The sequence below is a fragment of the Pan paniscus genome, chromosome 15 (genome assembly GCF_029289425.2).
Source record: "Pan paniscus chromosome 15, NHGRI_mPanPan1-v2.0_pri, whole genome shotgun sequence".
In the NCBI taxonomy this organism is placed as follows: Eukaryota; Metazoa; Chordata; class Mammalia; order Primates; family Hominidae; genus Pan; species Pan paniscus.
Genome location: NC_073264.2, coordinates 74,260,572 through 74,286,126, shown reverse-complemented (window position 1 = coordinate 74,286,126; position 25,555 = coordinate 74,260,572). Strand labels below are relative to the sequence as shown.

The following is a 25,555-nucleotide window of genomic DNA, read 5'->3' as shown; positions in this document are numbered from 1 at the left end:
TACACTAATTTTTTCATGACATATAGATTCCATGCATATAAAATACTTCCAATATTTGTTTTTTGTTTTCTTTAATAGAGGCAGGGTCTTGCTACGTTGCCCAAGCTGCTTGTGAACTCCTGGCCCAAGCGATCCTCCTGCCTCAGCCTCTGAGCCTGGCAATACACATGCACCTGGCTTCCTTTTTGTATTTTTTGAATGTTCCACAGTGAGGAGGAAGAAAACTAAAAATTAACTTATCTCTAGAAGACAAAACATTTTTTCTTTCCTAGATCAGTTAAGTTACTGTGACAAGAATACCCAACCATAAGAAGAACAGGGTGGAAAGCAAAGATCTGTGTCTCATGCTCACCTTATAGCACCTGTATTTATACAGAACCACCAGGAGGATAGTCATGACAACAATGACACTGATCATGATGGCAGCATTCAGAATTGAGTGCAGGGCTCTCTGGCCCACAGTCTCGGTATCTTCTGTGAATGGGGTATAGATTCTACAATAAAACAAACACAAAAGCCCTAGGTCAGTGTTAATGGAGATCACCAACCACATTACCACCTCCAACACAGAATTTTCTTTTTCTTAATTCAATTCGTATCTTATAAGTCACTTTTCCCCAACTCACCAATCTAGCTAAGAATTTTTAACCTGAGAAAAACAGCTACACTCTAAAATTGCTTCAAAGAAAATGTCTAACATATGGAAAGAAGGACTTAACATGTGAAGCAGACACTGGCTCCATCTAGTGGGTGCTTTATATTGAAATAATTATAATACCTCATCAATTTTTTTTGGCTACAGCTTATTAGGAACTTGTTATAGAACCAGATTCTGCCACAGAAACCACGTGGGCTGACAAGTGGTTGTCAGAAGAAAGGTAATATGGCTTATACTTAGTGCCTCTCATCTGCAGAGTAATTGCAACTGGAGTTGTCTTAAGATAATGTCACATATCCATCTTCCCCTTGTTTCTCATTCACAGAAAAACATTTTTATTCCAGGTGCCAATATTCCCAGCCAAAAAGACTTTACTTCTGACTCCCTTATATTTAGGATGGCTATGAGAACAAGTAAGGGCAATGACTTCTAGGGAGATGTGTTGTGTATGGAACTTCTAAGGAGAGAATTCTGCTGACATGTCCTATGTTCTTTTCTCCCCTACTCCTTCCTACTGTCAGAATGAAGGCTAGTGCTCCAGCCTGGACCCTGAAGTAAGCTAGAGGTTAGAAGCTAAAGAAGAAAGAAGGAGATTGAGTCCTTGATGAACGTGAAGCCACCGTACTAATCTGGACTGCCTACCTCTGCACTACTCTATGAGAGAGAAAGTATGTGCATTATTTAAACCAGTTGTTTTGATTTTCTATTAACAAAGTCAGAAACATCTCTGTAAAAAGCCAGACTGAATATTTTAAGCTCTATGGGTCATATGGTCTCCAGTGCAAACACTCAACTGTGCTACTGTAGTGTGAAAGCAGCCACAGACAATGTATAAACCAAGGAGCATGGTCACTTTCCAATGAAAGTTTATTCACAAATTTGTGAATAACTTTGTTATTACACCTTTGTGGAAAGGTAGCAGACAGATCTGGCCTGTGGCTGTAGCTTGCCAATGTTTGTTCTATAATACATTGCCAAACCTAACCCTAACCTATATGGATAATATTCTTCAATCCCTCTAGTTCTAACCCCTGCCCTTCATCTGCTGTCTTAGATGCTCTCCCAAAAGGCTAAAAGTTTGGCTTTCAGAACACCATGTAGTTTTTCAGACACTTCACAACTTCAAATTCTAAAACTCAATTAAAACTCTTCTTTGGACCCCATGAGAGTCCTAGAGATGGAACTAGATGACATTTGAATCAAGCATTTTTCTTGGAGGCCAAGGGCTGACATCAGCAGCACCAGGGAACCCACATGATAGCCCCCCAAGAGTCTAGAGAGTGCTGGCTTGAATTAGTTGTTCATCCTTTCAATTAACGATTCGTTTGGCCATTTATTATACACCTCACCCTGGAGACTCAGTACCCTCACAGGCCTTGCAATAAAGAAGGAAATCAGGCATTAAATAAACAATGTAAATAAATATATATTTGCAAATTGTGACAAGTGAGAAAGGACAAGTTGCTATGAGAAAAGATACCAAGAAGGACTTAATCGTGTTAGGAGAAACAGGAATGTTATCTTTGAGGATTTAACATTTAAGCCAATGTTAGATGTGAGTTCTAAATTTCAAAGAATTAATATGCCAGTATGTTCAATTCTTTGCCTTCTACTTTTAAACTTAACTTCCTCGTAAAGCAATGTTTTTCGATTACCTGCTCCACCCTCATTCCAGTTACCTGCTACCTGCTCTTCCCTGACTCCTGCCAAAGAACTCACCCCATCATTCTCTTTAAATTAGCCAATTGGAATTAGTTTAGCCTGTGCAGTCTAACCCTAGTCAATAGGGGAAGAACACAGCAGCAGGGACCACGTGTGTCAGGGATAAGAACCCTTTCCCCTCCCTTGTCCAAATGTGCGCTTGCCATTGTTTCATCTCTAAGGGTGCACCCTTCTATATAGAAGTAACTTGCCTTGCTGAGAATTAACAGGAAAATTTTATATTCGAGTGCTACTTCTTTTGCGGCACCGAAACTTTATATATAACACCAAGAGGAGGGGGATGACAGGAATTTAATCCACCAAAGTTAGAAAAGGAAAGAATATTCTAGGCAGAAGAGCAATGGGCGCCCAATGGCCCTGAGGTGGAAAAGAATTTATGTGTTCAATTCAGCATAACTTCAGCCCTATCCAGTAATACCATACAGGAAACATACTTCTGCAGTGTTCCTTTTCTCCACTTAAAACATGAAGTAATAACCCCTCGCTCTCTCAACTGCTCCTGACCATCACAGAGGATGGGCTCTCCAGCTAGGTCATGCCCCTTCAATGCAGAGGCCCTCAAGGTGATGATGACATGCTGTAAAGAAAAGCCACACTGGCTTTGAGAATAATAAAACAAAACTCATACGTACAGCTGCCCATCCTTCCGGGTATAAAAGCTGACTGACTTAATGGTAGCCACGACCACCACCATGCAGAGAGTCACAGGGACAAAGAGCATGATCACATGCTTGGCGCCATATTTCAATGTCAGCTCCTCATCTTCTTCCTCATCTTGCTCCACCACCTGCCGCGAGTTACCCTGGGGTCGTCCATTAGATAATGGCTCAGGGTGGCCAAGGCTCCGTCTGTCGTTGTGCTCCTGCCGTTCTCTATTGTCATTCTATAAGCACAAGAAAAACATTTTCAGTAAATCAGATTCTCAGCAGAATCAAGGTAACGGTTAGACCTGGGATTAACAACAGACCCGTCACTATGAGTTCTAAAAACCTGAAGCAAGAAAAAACAATGTACAGGAAGTATGCAGTTTAAAAGTCTAGATTATCTATCATTGTTCACTGAAGGCATTCAGGTCCTCTCTTTTACCTGGGTCTTGGCTTGCTCCATTCTCTCTGTTCATCCCAACATACACAATTGTACTTATCCTTTGAGATGTACCTTAAATACTGACACCTGCATGAAAACGTGTTTACTGGCTGCAGCTCCAAGCACCTTTTTCAAATTCAGCTTTCTGTGATTTCAGACCACTTATGCAAGGAACTATCTTACCTTAATTAATAAGACTTTAAAATCCTTGTGTCAGAGGCGTTTGGACCAGAGCAACTCTATCTTGAATAGGGACTGGGTAAAATAAGGCCAAGACCTACTGGGCTGCATTTGCTCATAAAGATCTTGCTGATAAAACTGGTTGCAATAAAGAAGCTGGCCAAAACCCACCAAAACCAAGATGGTGAGGAGAGTGACCTCTGGTTATCCTCACTGCTCACTATACGCTAATTATAATACATTAGCATGCTAAAAGACACTCCCCGCCAACACCATGACAGTTTACAGATGCCATGGCAACGTCCGGAAGTTACCTTGTATGGTCTAAAAAGGGGAGGGATCCTCAGTTCCGGGAATTGCCCACCTCTTTCCCAGAAAACTCATGAATAATCCACCCCTTGTTTAGCATATAATCAAGTAACAGGCCAGGCGCCTGAAATCCCAGCACTTTGGGAGGCCAAGGTGGGCGGATCACTTGAGGTCAGGAGTTTGAGACCAGCCTGGCCAACATGGATGAAATAGCTGTGGAGGGAAAAATACAGTAAAAAAGATGACCAAGGAGAGAAGTGTAAATAACCCCTAAGCTTAACCAGCAGGTGATGGGAGAAAACCAGAAAACGAGATTAAGAGAATAGAGGAGAAGGAAGAAAACTCAGGAATCAATATGACACAGAAGCCAAAAGTGGAGCACAAATCAGAGGTGTTATCAACAGTCTGGCAGGATGAGAGCTAAAAAGACCCTGAATTGACAATGGGAAGTTCATCAACGGTTTTACAAAAGTAAAACAGTGAAGAGGGAAGTCGGATTGAGATGAGACTGGATAATTCCCTTGACCCCCTCATGGCTCGGAGCGTGGCTCGTTTACTCGGCCACCACACACTCAAACCCCTTGCAAGAGGGAGTGTGCAAGCGAGTGAGTGAGTGTGGGAACCAGAGCAAACGAATGCGGGAACCAGCCAGTTGCTCCTCTCTGGCAGGCGCAGGCTCTATGCGGCCCCGCAGCAGCATCCAAGTGTGTTACAATCAATGCTCCTTCAACGCGGCCATTCGGGGATGGCCAGGTGCCAGCCAGCTCAGTGGAGGGTCAGGGTGGCAGCCCCTGCCCTCTCCTCTTGGCACCCAGGTTCTCTTCCAGTGTCCAGGAATAATCAGATCACATGAACAGATTGAAGGGTAGTATATGCAGAAGACTGTATTGCACGATGGAAGTGGTTCTCAGCAGGATGGGGAGTTGAAAAAGGGATGGTATGGGAAGAAGGTGATCTTTCCCTGAAGCCAGGCCATCTCCAGCTGGGCCTATTCTCCAAAGCTGCACCATCTGAAGTTAGCCACGTCCCATCCATAGTCTCCAACGCTCACCTGATTCTCTGCTCGCTGCTCAGCCACTTGTATCACCAACACTCAGTGGCTTGTATTTCCGACAATCAGCTGCTTGTATTCCCAACACACAGCCATTTATATCCCTGACGTCAGCTGCTTATATTGTTCTGCCAGCTGCTGAAATCTTTTTTTTTTTTTTTTTTTTTGAGACGGAGTCTCACTCTGTTGCCCAGGCTGGAGTGCACTGGCACAATCTGGGCTCACTGTAACCTCCGCCGCCCGGGTTCAAGCAATTCTCCTGCCTCATCCTCCCAAGTAGCTGGGATTATGGTGCCCACCACCATGCCCAACTAATTTTTGTATTTTTAGTAGAGATACGGTTTTGCCATGTTGGCCAGGCTGGTCTTGAACTCCTGACCCCAGGTGATCCACCTGCCTCGGTCTCCCAAAGTGCTGGGATTATAGGAGTGAGCCACCGCACCCAGCCCAGCTGAAATATTTTTATGAGCACAGGATAGGGGCATGGCAGGCCAAAGAGGCAACATTTGGGTGGGAAAAAAAATGGGGTCAGCTGTTTTCACTTAGGGTTGCAGTTCCAGGTTTAAGGGTGGAATTTAGCCAGGAGCCCAGCCCTTCTGTATCAAGGTCATAAAATCATAATGTGCTGGAAAATAACTGAGAACTGAGAAGGTAAAGGCAATCATTCTTCGAAGCAAAAATAAAAAAAAAAAAAGGTGGAAGAGGCTTGCAATAGAGAGTGATTTAACTTGAAAAACTTTTCTTATCCAACCCCACCAGAAATGAAGACAAAAAAAAAAAAACAGAAAACGTTATTTTAGAGCTGTTAGAGACTTGAGCATACCTATCATGTCACAGTGTAGACTGAAGATTAGAGGAAGAGACAAAGTGGGGATTAAAACTAACGGAATAGGGTAAGGGATAAAGGAGGGTGCTATAGTTTGAATGATCCCCCTAAAAATTCATGTACTGGAAACCTGGTTGCCATTGTGGTAGTATCAAGAGGTGAGGCCTTTAGGAGGTGACTGGGTCATGAGGACTCTGCCTTCATGAATGGATTAAAGGTTCAGTATCCTTTATCTGAAATGTTTGGGACCAGAAGTGTTTCAGATTTTGCATTTTGGAATATTTCCATTATACTTACAGGTTGAACATACCAAATCTAAAAATCCAAAATCTAAAACACTCCAATAAGCATTTCCTTTGAGCATCACATTGGTACTCAGAAAGCTTCAGATTTGGGAGCACTTTGAATTTCAGACTTTCAAATCAGGGATACTGAACCTGCAATGTCGTTATCACAGGAGTAGGTTAGTTATCATGGGAGTGACTTTGTTACAAAAGCAAGCTCTCTCTTGCCGTTCTGCCTATCCACCATGGCATAATCAGGTGCTGGTACCATATACTCTTGGGCTTTCCAGCCTCAAGAACCATGAGCTGAATAAACAAATCACCCAGTCTCAAAACAACAACAACAACGAAAAGAATTTCAAAAGATACAAAAAAGAAGAAAACAAACGACAACAACAAAATAAATAAATAAATAAATCACCCAGTCTGCGGTATTCTGTTATAGCAATACAAAAGGAACTAAGACAGAGGGGAACAAAAAAAAGACCGAGGCTGGTGTTATAAAGGCATGGTGTGCTTTCCTTCAGTCTGGAGGTCAGGATTTCTCTTCAAACAATTATGAAGATCCAAACCCTATGAGAAATGGAAAGGAAACTATTCTAAAGCATAAAAGGTAGAAATATATATACCACCCATCAAGAAAGATTATTTTTGCTGAACTCAAGTCACCAGAGTGGCTAAAGCCCAGTAGAATGGAAATGATTATATGGAAGGTGAGGCCAAAGGGACCAGAACATACTGTGATAGACAGCAAGGAGCTGTCTATCTTCTATTCTTCCACAGAAGGAGGTGACTAAGTCATCTGCCAAGAATGTTGTATCTGCAATTGATGTTCAGCAGTACAAGTCTGAACAACTTGATTGGCTGATTAATGTTCACAATAAACATACAAGTAATAATAGCTATCTCTATATAGTATTTGGTATTTACAAGGCACTGTCACATTATCTCATTTATTCTTTTTGTCTTGAGAAGTTTTGGTAAATGAACACAAAAGCAACTGATCCAAAAATCTCACAACCAGAAAACAGCAGAGGTAGGAATCAAACTAAAGTCTCTTGCCTCAAAACTTGTTTTCTTTCTATGGCACCACAGCCATCCTTTTAGGTCATATGAACAGTTTAATTAGCTAAGTCTAGCATGAAAGGGGCAATCATATGCTCATTCACAGTCCCCAACTGGATGATCTGGTTTATAATGAATATTAGCCAACTCAACCCTGCCCTGCCCAAGGCTGATAATGAGATGGATACTAGAACACTGTTTAACTTAACAGTAACATACACATTCACAAACTCTTCCTCTTTGTAGTACGCTGGATACTTACTTTTATTTTTATTTTATTATTATTATTATTATTATTTTGGAGACAGAGTCTCATTCTGTCGCCTAGTAGTGGCACAATCTTGACTCACTGCAACCTCTGCCTCTCAGGTTCAAGCAATTCTGCGTCAGCCTCCCGAGGAGCTGGGATTATCGGCATCCACCACTGCGCCGGCTTAATGTTTGTATTTTTAGTAGAGACAGGGTTTCACCATGTTGGCCAGGCTGGTCTCGAACTCCTGACCTCATGATCCGCCCACCTTGGCCTCACAAAATGCTGGGATTACAGGCGTGAGCCACCGCGCCCGGCCACACACTACTTTTTTTTTTTTTTTTTTTTGAGACGGAGTCTCGCTCTGTCGCCCAGGCTGGAGTGCAATGGTGCGATCTCGGCTCACCACAGCCTCTGCTTCCTAGGTTCAAGCAATTCTCCTGCCTCAGCCTCCTGAGTAGCTGGGATTACAGGCATGCGCCACCATGCCTGGCTAATTTTTTGTATTTTTAGTAGAGATGGAGTCTTATCCATGTTGGTCAGGCTGGTCTCGAACTCCTGACCTCAGGTGATCCGCCCGCCTCGGCCTCCCAAAGTGCTGGGATTGAAGGCGTGAGCCACTGCGCCCAGCCCAGACACTACCTTCAAAACTGATTATGTTTTCAGGAATAGTGGCACACACCTATAGTCCCAGGTACTCAGGAGGCTAACGCAGGAGAATCGTTTGAGCCTAGGAATTCGTTTGAGCCAGAATCGTTTGAGCCAGGGAATGTAGTGAGACACCATCTTTAAGGAAAAAAATACAGTTTTAATTTCTTTATTTTAAAAAAGCACAGTTTGGGCCGGGCGTGGTGGCTCATGCCTGTAATCCCAGCACTCTGGGAGGCTGAGGCGGGCGGATCACCCGAGGTCAGGAGTTCAAGACCAGCCTGGCCAACATGGTGAAACCCTGTCTCTATTAAAAATACAAAAATTAGCCAGTGTGGTGGCGGGCACCTGTAATCTCAGCTACTTGGGAGGCTGAGGCAGGCGAATCGTTTGAACCTGGGAAGCAGAGGTTGCAGTGAGCCAAGATCGTGCCACTGTACTCCAACCTGGGTGACAGAATGAGACTCCGTCTCAAAAAAAAACAAAAAAAAGTACAATTTTGTGACAGAAGTGTTGGTTAGAGACAAAAATGGCAGATTCACTGGCTGTCCAGATTTAATTTATGAATGAACACATATATATATGAAAATAAAAGAAGCAAGTTCCTAAAGTATTGCATAGGGTACTCCAACTAATCAGAAGACTATGGCTGAATCACTACATTTTATGGGTGAAATCATAGTGTGTGAAATTTGGAATTTAAAAGTCTCTAACTTATGTTATCATATCTTGGGTTTACCCCAGTGACACTGTATTATATAGTGGTAATTAGCCCAAGTTCTGGGGTCAGACTACCAGGATTTAGATTTCTCTTCTATATAGTGTGATTTGGGGCGAGTTATTTAACTTCTTTGAACTTCAGTGTCTTCATCTGTAAAATGGTGATAAAAAAAGTATCTCCTGATAGGGTTGTTGTAAATTCTACTGGGATAGTACTTCAAAGACGTATCTCACGGTGTCTGGCACATATTAAGCATTCAGTAGTTTTACCATTTATTCTACATATACACATTCCTATGGCTATTAGCAGGTGCCAAGGTATAACTGATCTCCTCTTAGGGTATTGTCCAGATGAAACTGCATATAAAATTCCAGACATTTTTAGTCTATCAATAGAAAATCGTCGGCACTATGGAATTAGAAAATTCTGTCTCCCAAATGTTGATCTCCTAGAACTCTATTCTAAGCTTCTCCTCTGTCTTCTCCATTTATCTCAATAAACAGCAGCACCATTCTCCCAGTTTCTAGGAAGTCCCAAATCTAGGAATTATTCTTGATTCTTTTCCTTAGTACCTCTGTCTAGTCAGCCAGCAAATTCTGCCAGAATACCTCCAAAACATCTCCTGGATCTATCTGCTTCTTTCTATGTCCACAATCTTTGTGGTTCAAACCACTATTATCTATCATTTGGATTACTGTTAATAGGCTTCCAATTTGGTCTTTCTGCTTTTATGCTCCCCTAGTCCATTCTCCACACTACAGCCAGGATGATTTTTTTTTTTTTTAAACAAAATGAGATCATGTCATTCCTTTGTTTAAAACTCGATTACATGGCTTCTTGTCATGCTCATAACAAAATCAAAACTTCTTAGGCTCATGAAGTCTAAAATGGTTTGGTCCTTGCTCTGACCACAAACTGTTCCTCCTCTCTCCATTCCTTTTCTCAAACTGGCCTTCTAGTTCCCCGCTCAGGGCTGGTTCATCTGGAATGCGCTTCTCCCACCTGACTGTTCCTTGTCACTCAGTTCCCTCCTGGTAGAGAGAGAATTTCCTGACTATCGAATGTAAGGAAGCCTTTCTCTATGTTGATCTGGTTTTAATTCTCTGAAGTGTACTTGTGATTATTTGATGTAGCTCCTGTTTGTCACTTGATTATTCTTAGAATATAAGTTTTCTCTAAGACAGCACATGTTATTGACCTTTGCTGGATCTCTAGTGTCTCCTGTACTCTATAAATATTTGTTGAGTTAATTAATGAATGACTCCTATAAGATTGTTTGTGAAGCTCGGCTAATTTTTTGTAGAGACAAAGTTTCACCATGTTGCCCAAGCTGGTCTTGAACTTCTGGGCTCAAGCAATCCTCCTGCCTTGGCCTCCCGAAGTGCTGGGATTACAGGCATGAGCCATCGAGTCCAGCCATCTTGTACTTTTAGATTGCAGTTTTGGGTTTCAGAGATTTGTAGTTCACTGAAAATGAAGCACCATGTAGGTGTGCCTGGGAGGGAATTTTGCTAAGAATTCTTACTAAATAAAGTTCAATCAATCAAATGTTATTGTACTTCAAAAATTTTCCAGGGAAATCAATTGTCGGCTTCCATTTAAAGACTGTATTCTGTCTAAATGTGCTGTTAAAGTAAAATGTGACATAAGAATCTACAGATGATAATCGAAAGGAAATAAAAATAGAGCTCTTCAAAAAAAGTACAATTTATTTGTTTAAAAGCAGGCAAAGCAAAAATTAAAAATAAATAAATACATAGGTAAAACATTCACATGGTCTCAAAGAAAGTATTAAAAGGTATAGAGTACAAAAGCTCCCTCTTAATATATACCTAGTTTCCTAATCCCCCTGCTTACTACTGTTATTCGGTGAATCCTTTCAAAGTTTCTTTCTACATATGCAAGCAAATACAAATACATACTCTTACTCCCCCTTTTCACACAAATGGTAGTACAGTAAATGCACCATGCAGCATTTTGTTTTCTCCACTTAACTATGTATCTTAGAGATTTTTCTACACATCAGTACATAAAGAATATCCTCATTCTTCTTATCTTTGAGACAGATTCTCTGTCACTAGGCTGCAGTGCAGTGGCATAGTCAACAGCTTACCACAGCGTTGACCTCCTGGGCTCAAGCAATCCTCCCACCTCAGCCTCCTGAGCAGCTGAGACTGCAGATACGTGCTCTCTCTCTCTCTCTCACTCAATCGCTTGCTCACGCGCTCTCTCTCTCTCCTTCTCATGGAGAGAGAGAGAGCGCGCGAGCGAGCGAGAGAGAGCACGAGAGCATGCCAAATTGCCCTCCCTATGGATTGCACCAATTTAGAGAATCAGCAATGCAAGAGATTGCCTACTTTACCACACTGTTGCTAACACCTTATGTTAGCAAGTGCTTAGATTTTTACCAATCTGATGGGAGAAATATGGAATCTTGGCATAATTTTAATATCTATTTCTCTTATTATCAGGATGGTTGAGTGCTTTTTCATTTGTGTCCTTTTTCTATTTAACTTTTTTTTTTTTTGAGATGGAGTTTTGCTCCTGTTGCCCAGGCTGGAGTGCAGTGGCGCAATCTTGGCTCACTGCAACCTTGGCCTCCCAGGTTCAAGTGATTCTCCTGCCTCAGTCTCCCGAGTAGCTGGGATTACAGGCACTTATCACCACACCTGGTTTGGTTTCTTTTTCTATTTTTTTTTTTTTTTTTAGTGGAAACGGGGTTTCGCCATGTTAGCCAGGCTGGTCTCAAACTCCTGACCTCAGGTGAGCCGCCCGCCTCAGCCTCCCAAAGTGCTGGGATTACAGGCGTGAGCCACTGCGCCCGGCCTATAAACAGCCACTGCGCTGTTTACATGAGGCATTGGGTCATGCCAACAAGTTTCCGCTAATAATGTGATCTACGGTGAGGGCCTTGTGTCACACAGTATCAGCTTGGCCTCTGAAGGGGCCAGAGAACTGAGGTCAGCCATGTGTGACCCGGACACCAAGGCTCAGCCAGCTTCCCTGGTTGCCAATATTCCACGTGTGTTGTCATACACTGTTGCTGGAAAAATTAAGCACTGTGTGCACAACTCCACTGGGAGAGGACTATTGACAGCTTGAGCCTGGGGTGTCTCCTGGACCCTGCCCTATGTATCTTTTTCTGTTGCTAAATTTAATCCATATCATTTCAATGTACTAAACTATAATTTGAGTATAAAACATTCTCTGAGTTGAGTCTTTCTAGCAAATTACTGAACCTGCGGGTTGTCTTACAGATCCCCAAATATCCTGTACAATGAAACTTACAAAATATTGCTAAGAGAAATTAAAGAACAAAAACAAAAATAGACAAATGGGCCTACACCAAATTTCTACACACCACAGGAAGCAGTCATCAGAGTGAAAAGGCAACCTACAGAACTGGAGAAAATATCTGCAAATCAGGCTGGGTGTGGCAGCTCACATCTACAACCCCAGCAGTTTGGGAGGCTAAGGCAGGTGGATTGCTTGAGCCTGGGAGTTCAAGGCCAGCCTGGGCAACATGGTGAAACTCCGTCTCTACAAAAAATACAAAAATTAGCTGGGTATGGTGGCGAGTGCCTATAGTTCCAGCTACTCAGGAGGCTGAGGTGGAAGGACTGCTTGAGCCTGGGAGGCGGAAGTTGCAGTGAGCCCAGATTGCATCACTTTACTCCAGCCTGGGTGACACAGTAAAACCTTGTATCGAGAAAAAAAAAAAAAAAAAAGCAAATCATGTATCTGGTAAGAGATTAATATCCAGAATACATTAAAAAGTCCTACAATAGCGTGAACCTGGGAGGTGGAGCTTGCAGTGAGCCAAGATCGTGCCACTGCATTCCAGGATGGGCGACAGAGCGAGACTCCATCTAAAAAAAAAAAAAAAAAAAAAAAAGTCCTACAATTAAACAATTGGAAAAAAACAAATCATCAGATTTTTTTAGATGGGCAAAGGACTTGAACAGATATTTCTTCAAAGAAGATATACAAATAGCCAACAAGCACATGAAAAGATGCTCTACATCTGTGTAATATGGGGGGAAAAAAGAAAAGATGCTCAACATCACTAATCATTAGAAAAATGCAAAAAAACACTACACCCGTTAGGATGGCCACTACCAAAACACAGAAAGTAACAAGCGGTGGTAAAGTTGTGAAGAAATTGGAACCACTATGCATTGTTGGTGGGAATGTAAAATGGTGCAGCCACCATGGAAAACAATATGGAGGTTCCTCAAAAAATTAAAAATAAAACTACCATATGACCCAGCAATCCCATTTATATAAATACCAATGAGTATATATAAAAACGAACTGAATTACAAACAAGACCTCAAACAGATATGTGCATAGCCACTTTCACCATAGCATTATTCAGTATAGCCAAGAAGTGGAAGTAACCCAAATGTCTACTCACAGATATGTGGTATATACATAACACAGAATATTATTCAGCCCTTAAAAAGGAAATCTTGTCACATGCTACAATATAGATGAACCTTGAGGACATTATGCTAAGCAAAATAAGCAAGTCACTAAAAGAGAAATAATGTATGATTCCACTTACATGAAATATCTAGCCAGCTGGGCATAATGGCTCACACCCATAATCTCTGTATTTTGGGAGGCCAAAGTGGGAGGATTACTTGAGCCCAGGAGTTTGAGATCAGCCTGGCCAATATGGCGAGAACTCGTCTCTACAAAAAAATTAAAAAATTAGCGAAGCATGATAGAGTGCACCTGTAGTTCCAGTTACTCAGGAGGCTGAGGTGGGAAGACAGCTTGAGCCCAGGAGGTGAAGGCTGCCATGAGCCAAGATCATGCCACTGCACTCTAGCCTGGGCGACGGAGTGAGATCTTGTCATCAAAAAAAAAGAAAAAAACTCAAGTAGTCCACGTTATAGAAACAGAAAGCATATTGCCACGGGCTGAGAGAAATGGAAAATGGGGAGTTGTTCAATGGGTATAAAGTTGTTCAATGAGTATAGTTTCAGTTTTTCAAATTCAAAAGCCTCCCCATGAGAACAGCCTTTGACCCATGACTGATGGAACAGATTGACACATATATGGACAACTGATTTTTGCAAAGGTACAAAGGCACTTCAGTGGAGAAAATAGTCTTTTTTAAAAAACAGTGCTGAAACAATTGAATATCCATATGCAGAAAAATGAACTTTGATCCATACCTTGGACCACGTATAACAATCAACTTCAAAAGGATCACAGACCTAATGTAAAACATGAAACTATAAAGCTTCCAGAAGACAATGCAGGAAAAAACTCCTGAGAACTTGAGGTAGGCCAAAGTTTCTTAAGATGTGACACCAAAAACACAATCAATGAAATACAAACGGAATTAGCTGGGTGCAGTGGCACACATCTGTAGTCCTAGCTGTTTGGAAGAATGAGGCAGAAGAATTCTTTGAGCTCAGGAGTTTGAGGCTGCAGTGAGCTATAATCACACCACTATACTCCAGCCTGGGTGACAGTGCAAGACCCTGTCTCTTTAAAAAAAAAAAAAAAAAAATCTGCCCTTCAAAAAGCACTGTTAATAAAAAGAAAAGCCACAGTCTGGGAGAAAACACTTGCAAATTATATATATTACAGAGGACTTGTATCCAGACTATGTAAATAATTCTTAAAATCCATTAAGAAAGCAATTTTTAAATGGGCAAGAGATTTGAACAGACAAGTCACCAAAGATATCAGGATGACAAGCACATGAAAAGAAACTCAACATCATTACTCAATAGAGAAATGTAAATTAAAACCAAAATGAGATATAACTATATACCTTTCTATAAGAGCTAAAAAATTTAAAAGACTGACAGTATCAAGTACTGACAGGATGTGGAGGAACTGGAACTCATACTGCTGGTAGAAATGTAAAATTATACAACCAGTTTGGAAAGTTCTTTGGTAGTACCTTAAAAAGTTAAATATAAGACTGGGCATAGAGGCTCATGCCTATAATCCCAGCACTTTGGGAAGCCAAGGCGGGAGGATCACTTGAGGCCTGGAGTTCAAGATCAGCCTGTGAAACATAGAAAGACTCCATCTTCTATAAAAAATATAAATAAAAACTGGCCAGGTGTGATGGCTCACGCCTGTTATCCCAACACTTTGGGGGGCCGAGGCAGATCACTTGAGATCAGGAGTTCAAGACCAGCCTGGCCAACATGGAGAAACCTAGCCTCTACTACAAATACAAAAATTAGCTGGGTGTGGTGGCAGGCGCCTGTAATCCCAGCTACTGGGGAGGCTGGGACAGGAGAATCACTTGAACTCAGGAGGCAGAGGTTGCAGTGAGCCAAGATCATGCCACTGCACTCCAGCCTTTGCTCCAGACGGAGCAAAACTCCGTCTCAAAAATAGATAGATATATAGATAGATAGATAGATAGATAGATAGATAGATAGAAAAAAAAGTTAAATATACACCTACCATATTGGATCATATTCTACTCCTAGGTATTTGCCCAAGATAAATTAAAGCATATGCCCATACAAAGATCTGTACATGAATATCCGTAACAGCCACTATCTGTAATGCTTCAGAACTGAAAATCCAAATATCTACCAACAAGTAAATAGATCAAAAACTGTGGTATACAACTCAGCAATAAAAAGGAACCACATAACATGGACGAATTTCAAAATAATTATGCTGAAAGAAAGAAAGAAAGAAGCCAGACAAGAGTCTGTATGTTTTTTTTTTTTTTTTAGACAGAGACTCACTCTGTTGTCCAGGCTGGAGTGCAGTGGCACAATCTCAGCTCACTGCAACCTCTGCCTCCTGGGTTCAAGCAATCCTCATGTCTCAGCCTCCTGAGGAGCTGAGATTACAGGTGCACGCCACCACCCCTGGCTAATTTTTGCATTTTTAATAGAGAAGGGGTTTCATGTTGGCCAGGTGGCCTCAAGTCATCGCCCACCTCGACCTCCCAAAGTGCTGGGATTACAGGCATGAGCCACCGTGCCCGGCCTGTATGATACTATTTATACAAAATAGTATCATAATAGTAAATGGCTGCGCGCGGTGACAAAACATGGTTGCCTGGGGATGGGGAGGAATCAGGGAGGAGAAGGAGAGATTACAACAAAACATGAAGAAACTTCTGGACATATTCATTATTTTAACTGTGGTGGTGGTTTCAAGAGTATACATATATATCAAAACTTATCACACTGTATACTTTAAGTATGTACATTTTACGTCAATTATACCACAATAAAGCTGTTTTTAAAAATGTATCTTTCTTGGGCTGGGCGTGGTGACTCACGCCTGTAATCCCAGCACTTTGGGAGATCGAGGCAGGCGGATCATCTGAGGTCAGAAGTTTGAGCCCAGCCTGGCCAACACGGTGAAACCCCATCTGTACTAAAAAAAAAAAAGTATACAAAAAAATTAGCTGGGTGTGGTGGTGCGTCCCTGTAATCCCAGCTACTCAGGAGGCTGAGGCAGGAGAATCGCTTGAACCCAGGAGGCAGAGGTTGCAGTGAGCCAAGATCGTGCCACTGCACTCCAGCCTGGGCAACAAAAGAGTGAAACTCCCTCGCAAAAAAAAAAAAAAAAAAGTATCTTTCTCAAGGGAGTGTGTAGGTGCTTTGAAAAGTGTCAAATGAGAGGAAAGTGGTACTAGAATACTGAGGGATTTCCGAAAGGAAAAATCTTGGTAGCTAAATATGAGAATGATGACTTAAGCATGCATGGTATTACCTGTAAGGCCATTTTAAAAAAAAGGCCAGGCGTGGTGGCTCATGCCTGTAATCCCAGCACTTTGGGAGTCCCAGGCGGGCGGATCACAAGGTCAGGAGATCGAGATCATCCTGGCTAACACAGTGAAACCCCATCTCTACTAAAATTACAAAAAATTAGCTGGGCGTGGTGGCGGACGCCTGTAGTCGCAGCTACTCTGGAGGCTGAGGCAGGAGAATGGCGTGAACCTGGGAGGTGGAGCTTGCAGTGAGCCGAGATCATGCCACTGCACTCCAGCCTGGGTGACAGAGCAAGACTCCATCTCAAAAAAAAAAAACAAACAAAACTTTTTATTATGGAAAAAATTCAAACAAATACTGTCAGAAATGTACAATGAAGCCCATGTGCAATTTATTCAACTTCAATAATTATGAACTCATGCTAATCTTGTTTCATCTACTCCCCCGCTCACTTTGCCACTCCAGTATTATTTTGAGGCAAATCTTAGATATATCATTTCCTTCATAAATATTTTAGTATGTATTTCTAAAAGATAGGAACTTGAAGCCTTTTGCATTTGTGGCTTGATAGCTCATTTCTTTCAAAATATTCTTATTTTTATTTATATTATTTATTTTATTATTATTATTTTTTGAGACCAAGTCTGGCTGTGTTGCCCAGGCTGGAGTGCAGTGGCATGATCACTGCTCACTGCAACCTCCACTTCACAGGCTCAAGTCATCCTCCGACCTCAGCCTCCCAAGTACCTGGGACAGGCACATGCCACCACACCCAGTTAATTACTATTAGTATTATTTACTTTTTTTTTATTTCATAGAGATGGGGTTTCACCATGTTGCCCAGGCTGGTCTCAAACTCCTGAACTCAAGTGATCCATCCGCCTCAGCCTTCCAAAGTGCTAGGATTACAAGTATGAGCCACCAAGCCATAAAATATTTTTAAATGCAAACTTAGATCCACAGCAAAACTGAGCAGAAAGTACACAGAGTTCCCACATACCCCCTCCAACAGCCTCTCTCTATCAACATCCTGCACCACTGTGGTAAACTGTTACAATAGATGAACCTACATTGACAGTCCACAGTTTACCTTAGGGTTCACTTTTTGGTGTTATACAGTCTATGGGTTTGTATAAACAGACAATGACAGGTTTCCATGATTACAGTATCATACAGAATAGATTCACTGCCCTAAAAAATCTGTATGCTTCAGGAGGCCGAGACGGGAGAATCGCTTGAGCCCAGGAGTTCAAGACCGGCCTGGGCAACATAATGAGACCCCAGCTCTACAAAAAAAGTGAAACTAACAGCAAAAAAAATTAGCCAGGCATGGTGGCACACACCTGTACTCTCAGCTATTCACAAGGCTGAGATGGGAGAATCACTTGAGCCCAGGACTTACAGGCTGCACTGAGCTATGATCACACCACTATACTCCAGCCTGGGTGATAGAAGGAGACCCTGTCTCAAAAAAAAAAATAATAATGATAATATATATTTGATTCTATGCTAGACATATAAATATACCTCATTCTTAAATATGGCAATTTTGATAAGAAATGTTAATATTTATTGAACAAGTATGTGCTAGGTAGTGTACTAATCATTCAGTTTATCTCATTTAATTTAAATAAAACTCTAAGTTAATTGCTATAAACTTCATTTAACAGATAAAGAAACTGAAGTTTAGCGAGGCCAGTTAATTTGCCAAAGATCATAGTGCTAAGAAGTTCTAGAATGGAGATTCAAAGTCCAACTGTTTAGTCAAGAGACCCTACTGTTAACTAGTACCTTTACACTACTAACTGGGTAAACCATAAGCAATTAATGATAAAGATTGAGATTACTGCCACATTCTCACTGTTATAAATAAAACTTCAATAAAAATTCTTGGCACTTCTATGGTAATATTTTTATAGGATAAACTTTCAGAAGTGAAATGCTAGGTGAGATCAGATTAGGTTAGATTTAATTGCTAAATTATTTCCAAAAGGCATGTGTATCTATAGATTCAATTAAGAGCTTGCCTCCAAATAAATACTAACTTAACTCCAAAGAACACAGCATACAAGAAAGCCTATTTCCCTACAACCTCAGCAGCAGTGTATCAATTTTAACTCACTGATAGGTAAGAAGTGAAGTTTTAATTTTTATCCCTATTAGTAAAGCTGATCAACTAGGCTTTTCATATATTTATTGCCATTTCTATTTCTTACTCCATAAATATTGCTTGTAACCTTTGCTACTGAGTTAAGTTGTTCATGTTCCTTTTAATTTCATAAGAATTCTATGTATATTGGGATATATCTGTCATATATTTCAAGCCTTTGTCCTAGTTTGTTTTGGACTTTGTTCATGGCAGTTTTTGCCACACATTTTTTTCTTTTTTTGAGGCAGGGTCTCACTTTGCTGCCCAGGTTGAAGTGCAGTGGCATGATTACAGCTCACTGCAGCCTCGACCTCCTAGTCTCAAGCAATCCTCCTGCCTCAGCTTCCCAAGTAGCTGGGACCATAGAAGCACACTACCACACCCCACTAATTTTCACTTTTTTTTTTTGTAGAGACAAGATCGCGCTATGTCACCCAAGCTAGTCTCAAACTCCTGGCCTCAAGGGATCCTCCTGCCTCAGCCTCCCAAAGTACTAGGAATACAGACATGAGCCACCACACCTAGCTCTACAATTAAGTTTATAATTGTGTGTAGTTGAATATGAATTTAGGTAATTTTATAAAGAAAACAGAAACTTATTTTTACAACACCCCAAATGCTAACGTTTTTCAATATATACACACAGGTATACATAGTTGTGTTTACAAATATTATATTCTGCCCTTTTCCCTTAATATTTCATGCACGCATGTAAGCAGTTAACATGCCTACGTGGTTATGATGTATTCAATTATGCTGATATATTTATAGTCTGAATATTTACTTAAAATACATTTTTTCAATAATTAATATTTGTAAGAAAATGTATTGGCAGGCACGGTGGTTCATGCCTGTAATCCCAACACTTTGAGAGGCCTAGGTGGGCAGATCACTTGAGGTCAGGAGTTCGAGACCAGCCTGACCAACATGGTGAAACCCCATCTCTATCTAAAATACTAAAATTAGCCAGGTGTGGTGGCACAACCCTGTTAATCCCAACTACTCGGGAGACTAAGGCAGGAGAATCGCTTGAACCTGGGAGGCAGAGGCTGCAGTGAGCCGAGATCGCACAACTGAACTCCAGCCTGGGCGACAGAGGGAGGCTCCGTTTCAAAAAAAAAAAAAAAAAAAGGAAAGAAAATGTATTAATCCTTTAAGACTTAATGGGAAAAAAAAAAAAAAAAAAAAATGACTTAATGGATATTGTTTGAATTTCTACAATGAGAAATGTGGGGCTCTAAGCCTGCTCTGTAGGACAGGACTAGAAGAGTGGCTTAACCAAAGAACTGGCAAGTTAAGTGGAAAACTTGAAAACATTTATTAATCATAGGGAACATGCTTCCAACAGCACACATAATTCCATTCAGCATCTGACCAAGCTTTGTGATTCCCTGGAGTCAGAGGTTTAACCATTCCTCTAATGCCAAGAAAGGCTGTCATTTCCACAAACAGTTGACATAACTGGTTAGAGATAATACTGAACACTTATGGGGCTGTTATGTTAGGCTTAAGCCTAAAGTTTCTTAACATATTATTAATATTTGTGCCTAAGAGATTTTACTCATGCAAAAGCTAGCATGTTTCTCTGGAGGTCGTTGAGATTTCAAGTTCTTTTTTGCCTTACTCCACTTTAACACAACTGAGAAAACAAATTCATAACTATAATGATACAACAACACTGTCAAAGGCTAACCAGAGCTGCAGATTCTATTTAAATTTAGATCACCCATTTCATTTATTTTTTTTCTCCTCAAGGTCCTTTAAATAGCTTATAGGTTTGCTTTTTGTTTATGTATTTATTTGAGACAGGGTATCACTTTGTCACCTAGGCTGGAGTACAATGGTGTGATCTTGGCTAAATGCAGCTTTGACCTCCCAGGTGAACCTTGAAACCAATCCTCTTGCCTCAGCCTCCCAGGTAGCTGGGATTACAAGGGCGCACCACCACACCTGGCTAATTTTTGTATTTTTAATACAGACAGGGTTTCACCGTGATGGCCAGGCTGGTCTGGAACTCCTGGCCTCAAGTAATCCACCCACCTTGGCCTCCCAAAGTGCTGGGATTACAGGCGTGAGCCACCATGCCCAGCGAATATTTCTTTTTTCAAATGGAGACTAAGAAACATAACTGAAGCTATTATTGATGACAAGGGCATAATATAAACTCCAATTACCAATAAGAACATAAGAATGCTCTCAAAGATCTCATGCTAACGAGCTTTTGTGGTTTTTCTTTTTTCTTTTTTTGAGACAGTCTCACTCTGTCACACTGCACTGGAGTGCAGTGGCACAATCTCAGCTCACTGCAACCTCTGAGTCCTGGGTTCAAGCAATTCTCGTGCTTCAGTCTCCTGAGTAGCTGGGACTACAGGTACATGCCACCACACCCATTGACTTTTTTTTTTTCTTAGTAGAAATGGGTTTTCACCATGTTGGCCAGGCTGGTCTCAAACTCCTGACCACCTGCCTCGGCCTCCCAAAGTGCTGGGATTACATGTGTGAGCCACCATGCCTGGCCTTTTTTTGGTTTCTTTTGTATCAGCTGTTCTAACTCCATGACTTTAGTCAGTCATCACAGAAAACCTCGAATGCTTGATCCCTTTCCAGAGATATTCCTCAGGTAGCATACTATTCTTTTGTGACCTTTCCTCACATTAAAAAATATAAAAAAACTTTGGGAGGCCGAGACGGGCGAATCACGAGGTCAGGAGATCCGAGACCATCCTGGCTAACACGGTGAAACCCCGCCTCTATGAAAAATACAAAAAATTAGCCAGGCATGATGGTGGGCGCCTGTAGTCCCAGCTACTTGGGAGGCTGAGGCAGGAGAATGGCGTGAACCCGGGATACAGAACTTGCAGTGAGCCGAGATCGTGCCACTGCACTCCAGCCTGGGCAACAGAGCAAGACTCCGTCTCAAAAACAAACAAACAAACAAACAAACAAAATATATATATATATAAAATATTTTAGGTTGGGCGCAGTAGCTCACACCTGTAATCCCAGCACTTTGGGAGGCCCAGACATGTGGATCACTTGAGCTCAGGAGTTCAGGACCAGACTGTGCAACACGGTGAAACCTCATTTCTGCCAAAAATACAAAAAATTAGCCAGGTGTGGTGGCATGAGCCTGTGGTCCCAGCTACTTGGGAGGCTGAGGTGGCAGGATCACTTGAGACCACCCTGGTCTCAAGGAGGTCGAGGTTGCAGTGAGTTTAGATTGCACCACTGCACTCCAGCTTTGGTGACAGCGTGAGATTACTTTTTCAGAATAGCTTTTAAAATTATTAAATAACTGTATTATAGAACATTTAGAAAATGAAAGGGGGAAATCACCAAGATCACCCATGCTTTTCTTCTCTTATTTTTCTGAGATAGATGTAATACAGCCGTGAACCACCATGCCTGGCCTGCAATATACACTTTGGAAGAATCCTAGCAATCTCTAAAATAGTTCTAAGATCCATATATCCAATCACAGCAACTATCTTTGAGAAACTCACACAAGTGCACACAGACTAATGAATTAGTATGTCACTGCAGCACTGTCAGTTATTGTGAAAAACTGGAACCTACCAAATGTTTGTAAACAGAATTATTTTTATATATGCACAAGAGAAAACAAATGCTAGAGCTACATGCATCTACATATACATGAATGCCCAAAATTCTACATAGGAATGTCTCTTTTGCAACATATACTAACATATATGTGGAAATTCTCTTCAACTTTCAGACATAAACCATAAAAAGTTTTTTTTTGGTTTTTTTTTTAGATGGAGTCTCACTCTGTCGCCCAGGCTGGAGTGCAGTGGTGCAATCTCGGCTCACTGCAAGCTCCGCCTCTCAGGTTCACGCCATTCTCCTGCCTCAGCCTCCCAAGTAGCTGGGACTACAGGCGCGTGTCACCACGCCCAGCTAATTTTTGTATTTTTTTAGTAGAGACGGGGTTTCACCATGTTGACCAGGATGGTCTGTCTCTTGACCTCGTGATCCGCCCTCCTCCGCCTCCCAAAGTGTTGGGATTACAGGCGTGAGCCACTGCACCTGGCTTTTTTTTTTTTTTTTTTTTTTGAGACAGAGTCTCACTCTGTTGCCCAAGCTGGAGTGCAGTGGTGCAATCTTGGCTCACTGCAACCTCCACCTCCAGAGTTCGAGCAATTCTCTGCCTCAGTTTCTGGAGTAGCTGGGATTACAGGTGCCTGCCATCATGCCTGGCTAAATTTTGTATTTTTTTTTAGTAGAGACAGGGTTTCACCATGTTGGCCAGGCTGGTCTTGAACTCCTGACCTTGTGATCCACCAGCCTCGGCCTCCCAAATTGCTGGGATTACAGGCGTGAGCCACCACACCCAGCCTAAAGTTTTAAAACATGCCAAGTGTATTACATAATGCGATACGATTTATGTACATAAATATTATAGTAAGCCTAATACTCAATTTTATTAAACATGGTAAATACCCAATTCAGGACAGTAACTATCCTGAGAAAAGAGGAAAAAGAATGGGGGAGGAGCACTTCAATTTTATCTGCAATTTTTTGTCATATAACTAGTCTCTTTTCAAATTAAATGCAAAATCTTGTTTTGTTTAGTTAGGATTTCATTTAGTGTAGGATCAATAAGCAATAGAAGCAAAAAAAGCTTATCAAAAAAACAGCAAATAAGATGTTAAGGTTTAATAAAGCTGGGTGATAGGTACATGGGTGCCTATTACATTATGTGCCATACTTTCTGTATGTGCTAGAAACATTTCACAACAAAAACTTGAGAAATAAATATTTGGGCTAAAAAAACAAACACAACTTCAGCTCTCTGACTATTCTGTCATCAAACTTCAAATCCCTTTACTATGTATGAATGAGATTATGCACAGCAGCCCACAAAAGGAAAACTATTTTCCAGGCTATAGCAGCTCATCACAGTATTTGCTTAGAGTTGAAGAAATGAAGCTAAAGGCAAGATTTAACCTTTGGAACGAGAAATGCTTTAGATGTTATCTTCTATTTGAACTATAACAATATAGAACTGTAATAGTACTCGAAGTTAAACAACAATGTCAACTAATTGAATAAGACTTGGTTAGTCAGATCCAAAATTATTTCAATTTGATTATACTCTGGTAGATAACTGACTTGATCCTACTGCTCAGGACTGTCCCAATTTTAAAACTGAAAGTCCTGTGTTCTAGAACCTCTAGTTTTAAACAAACCTGGACAACTGCCCATCCTAGCTTCTGGGCACATCAAAACTTCCCAGCTGGGAAAGAATTTTCAAATTATCTAGTAAATTACCTAATTTTACTGATGGGAAAAGTGAAGAATCCTAAATCTTCAGAGTGTAAAAGGAAGTTCCAGGCCATTCAGTGCTCTAGTTCAACTGCGGAATTCACGGACTAATCCTCTACAGATCTTGCTGGAGTGGCCTTCCAGCCTTTTGTGACTGTTTGTAGTGAAAAGTACACACAAGCCTACAAGACAGCCCAGATGTACCATAACTGTGGGAAAATGAAAAAAAAAAACAAAAAAACAGAACCTCTCTATGTTGCCCATGCTGGACTCAAACTCTTAGACAAGCAATCCTCCTACCTCAGCCTCCTGAGTTCCTGAGTAGCTGGGACTACAAGCATGCACCACCATGCCAGGCTATGAGAAAGTTCTTTTTATTGATCCAGACCTTATTGCCTGGTAACTTCCACCACTGTTCCTAGCTCTGCTCTCTGGTCCTAACAGAGGAAAATCTGACCCCACACCTAGTGCAACTGGATAGCTTATAGTTGGCCTTGTGTTTTCCTCTATTCTGGGTCCACCTCTAAAAATCCTATAGATACTCCAACTGTCTCACAGGACATCCATGCTCTCTCTCTTTTCTTTTCTTTCTTTTTCTCTATTTATTTATTATTTATTTATTTATTTTTGAGATGGAGTTTCGCTCGTCGCCCAGGCTCGAGTGCAATGGCGCGATGTCAGCTCACTGTAACCTCCACCTCCTGGGTTCCAGCGATTCTCCTGGCTCAGCCTCCTGAGTAGCTGAGATTACAGGCACCTGCCACCAAGCCCAGCTAATTTTTGTATTGTTAGTAGAGATGGGGTTTCTCCATGTTGGCCAAGCTGGTATTGAACTCCTAACCTCAGGTGATCTGCCTGCCTCAGCCTCCCAAAGTGCTGGGATTACAGGCATGAGCTACCGTGCCTGGCCTCTGCTCTCACTTTATGATGATTAGCTAGTAGAGTTGCAGTCAAATTTCATGTCTCTGTATGTAGCTGGTGAGGAATCTCTTTGTCCGACAGCACAGATTACGTTCTTTTCCTGAATCCCTCCTTTGAACCCTTAGAACTTCTACACTTATCCTTGCATTGTACAATCATAATGAATATTTACTGAGCACTAAAAGGAACTGTTAGGTAATGAATACAGTAAATAAAATGGACTCAGCCGTAGAAGAATAAGAGCAAGATAGGTAAAATAATAAACAACATGAACTATGAGGTGCTGCACACCTTGGGAAGCTGGAGAAGGCTTCAACTGAGGTGGTGATATGTGAGTTAGGTAGGAACTGTATCAACACCTATGTGTTAAACAGCCCTGTGTCCTCCAGCAATCAGCTGAAGTTCACCAAATATATTATAAATTTGGTAAAGTAGAGAAAGCCTGCCTAGCCCCCTCAGCATTTCTTAGAGGTGAGGGGAGATGATAAGTGAATCCAGTCTGGCAAAGGCAGTTTCAGAGACTGACACTGTACCTGGCTACGTACAGTATTGCTCAGGTGGTTGTCCTCAGACATCTGTGCATTCTGGAAGTAGGACAACGGTGCAGGTAACTCTGTCATTGGAGCAACTGTATAGAAATACTGTTTCACAGAAAACAAAGCCTCTTGAGGTTCTGAAAAG

The 25,555-nt window shown here is 41.4% G+C and overlaps 2 protein-coding genes across 9 annotated transcripts in view; both read right to left on the bottom strand.

Moving 5' to 3' along the window:
- Window positions 1–25,555, bottom strand: part of PSEN1 (presenilin 1) — an 81,101-nt gene that overhangs the window by 43,959 nt on the left and 11,587 nt on the right. Inside the window, exons 3-5 of one of the 2 annotated variants that reach the window (XM_003824135.5) lie at window positions 25,408–25,547; window positions 3,013–3,263; window positions 353–494 (exon numbers count right to left, since the gene is read on the bottom strand). In XM_003824135.5, the coding sequence (XP_003824183.1) occupies window positions 353–494; window positions 3,013–3,263; window positions 25,408–25,494 (480 nt within the window). In that variant the 5' untranslated portion in view covers window positions 25,495–25,547. The remainder of the gene's footprint in view (window positions 1–352; window positions 495–3,012; window positions 3,264–25,407; window positions 25,548–25,555) is intronic. The other variant, XM_008977860.4, reaches the window with a different exon arrangement.
- Window positions 11,474–25,555, bottom strand: part of RBM25 (RNA binding motif protein 25) — a 106,862-nt gene continuing 92,780 nt past the window's right edge. For all 7 annotated transcript variants that reach the window (XM_055097777.2, XM_055097776.2, XM_034937775.3 and 4 more), the window contains one exon: window positions 11,474–25,547. The gene's annotated coding sequence lies outside the window, so the exon portion shown is untranslated. The remainder of the gene's footprint in view (window positions 25,548–25,555) is intronic.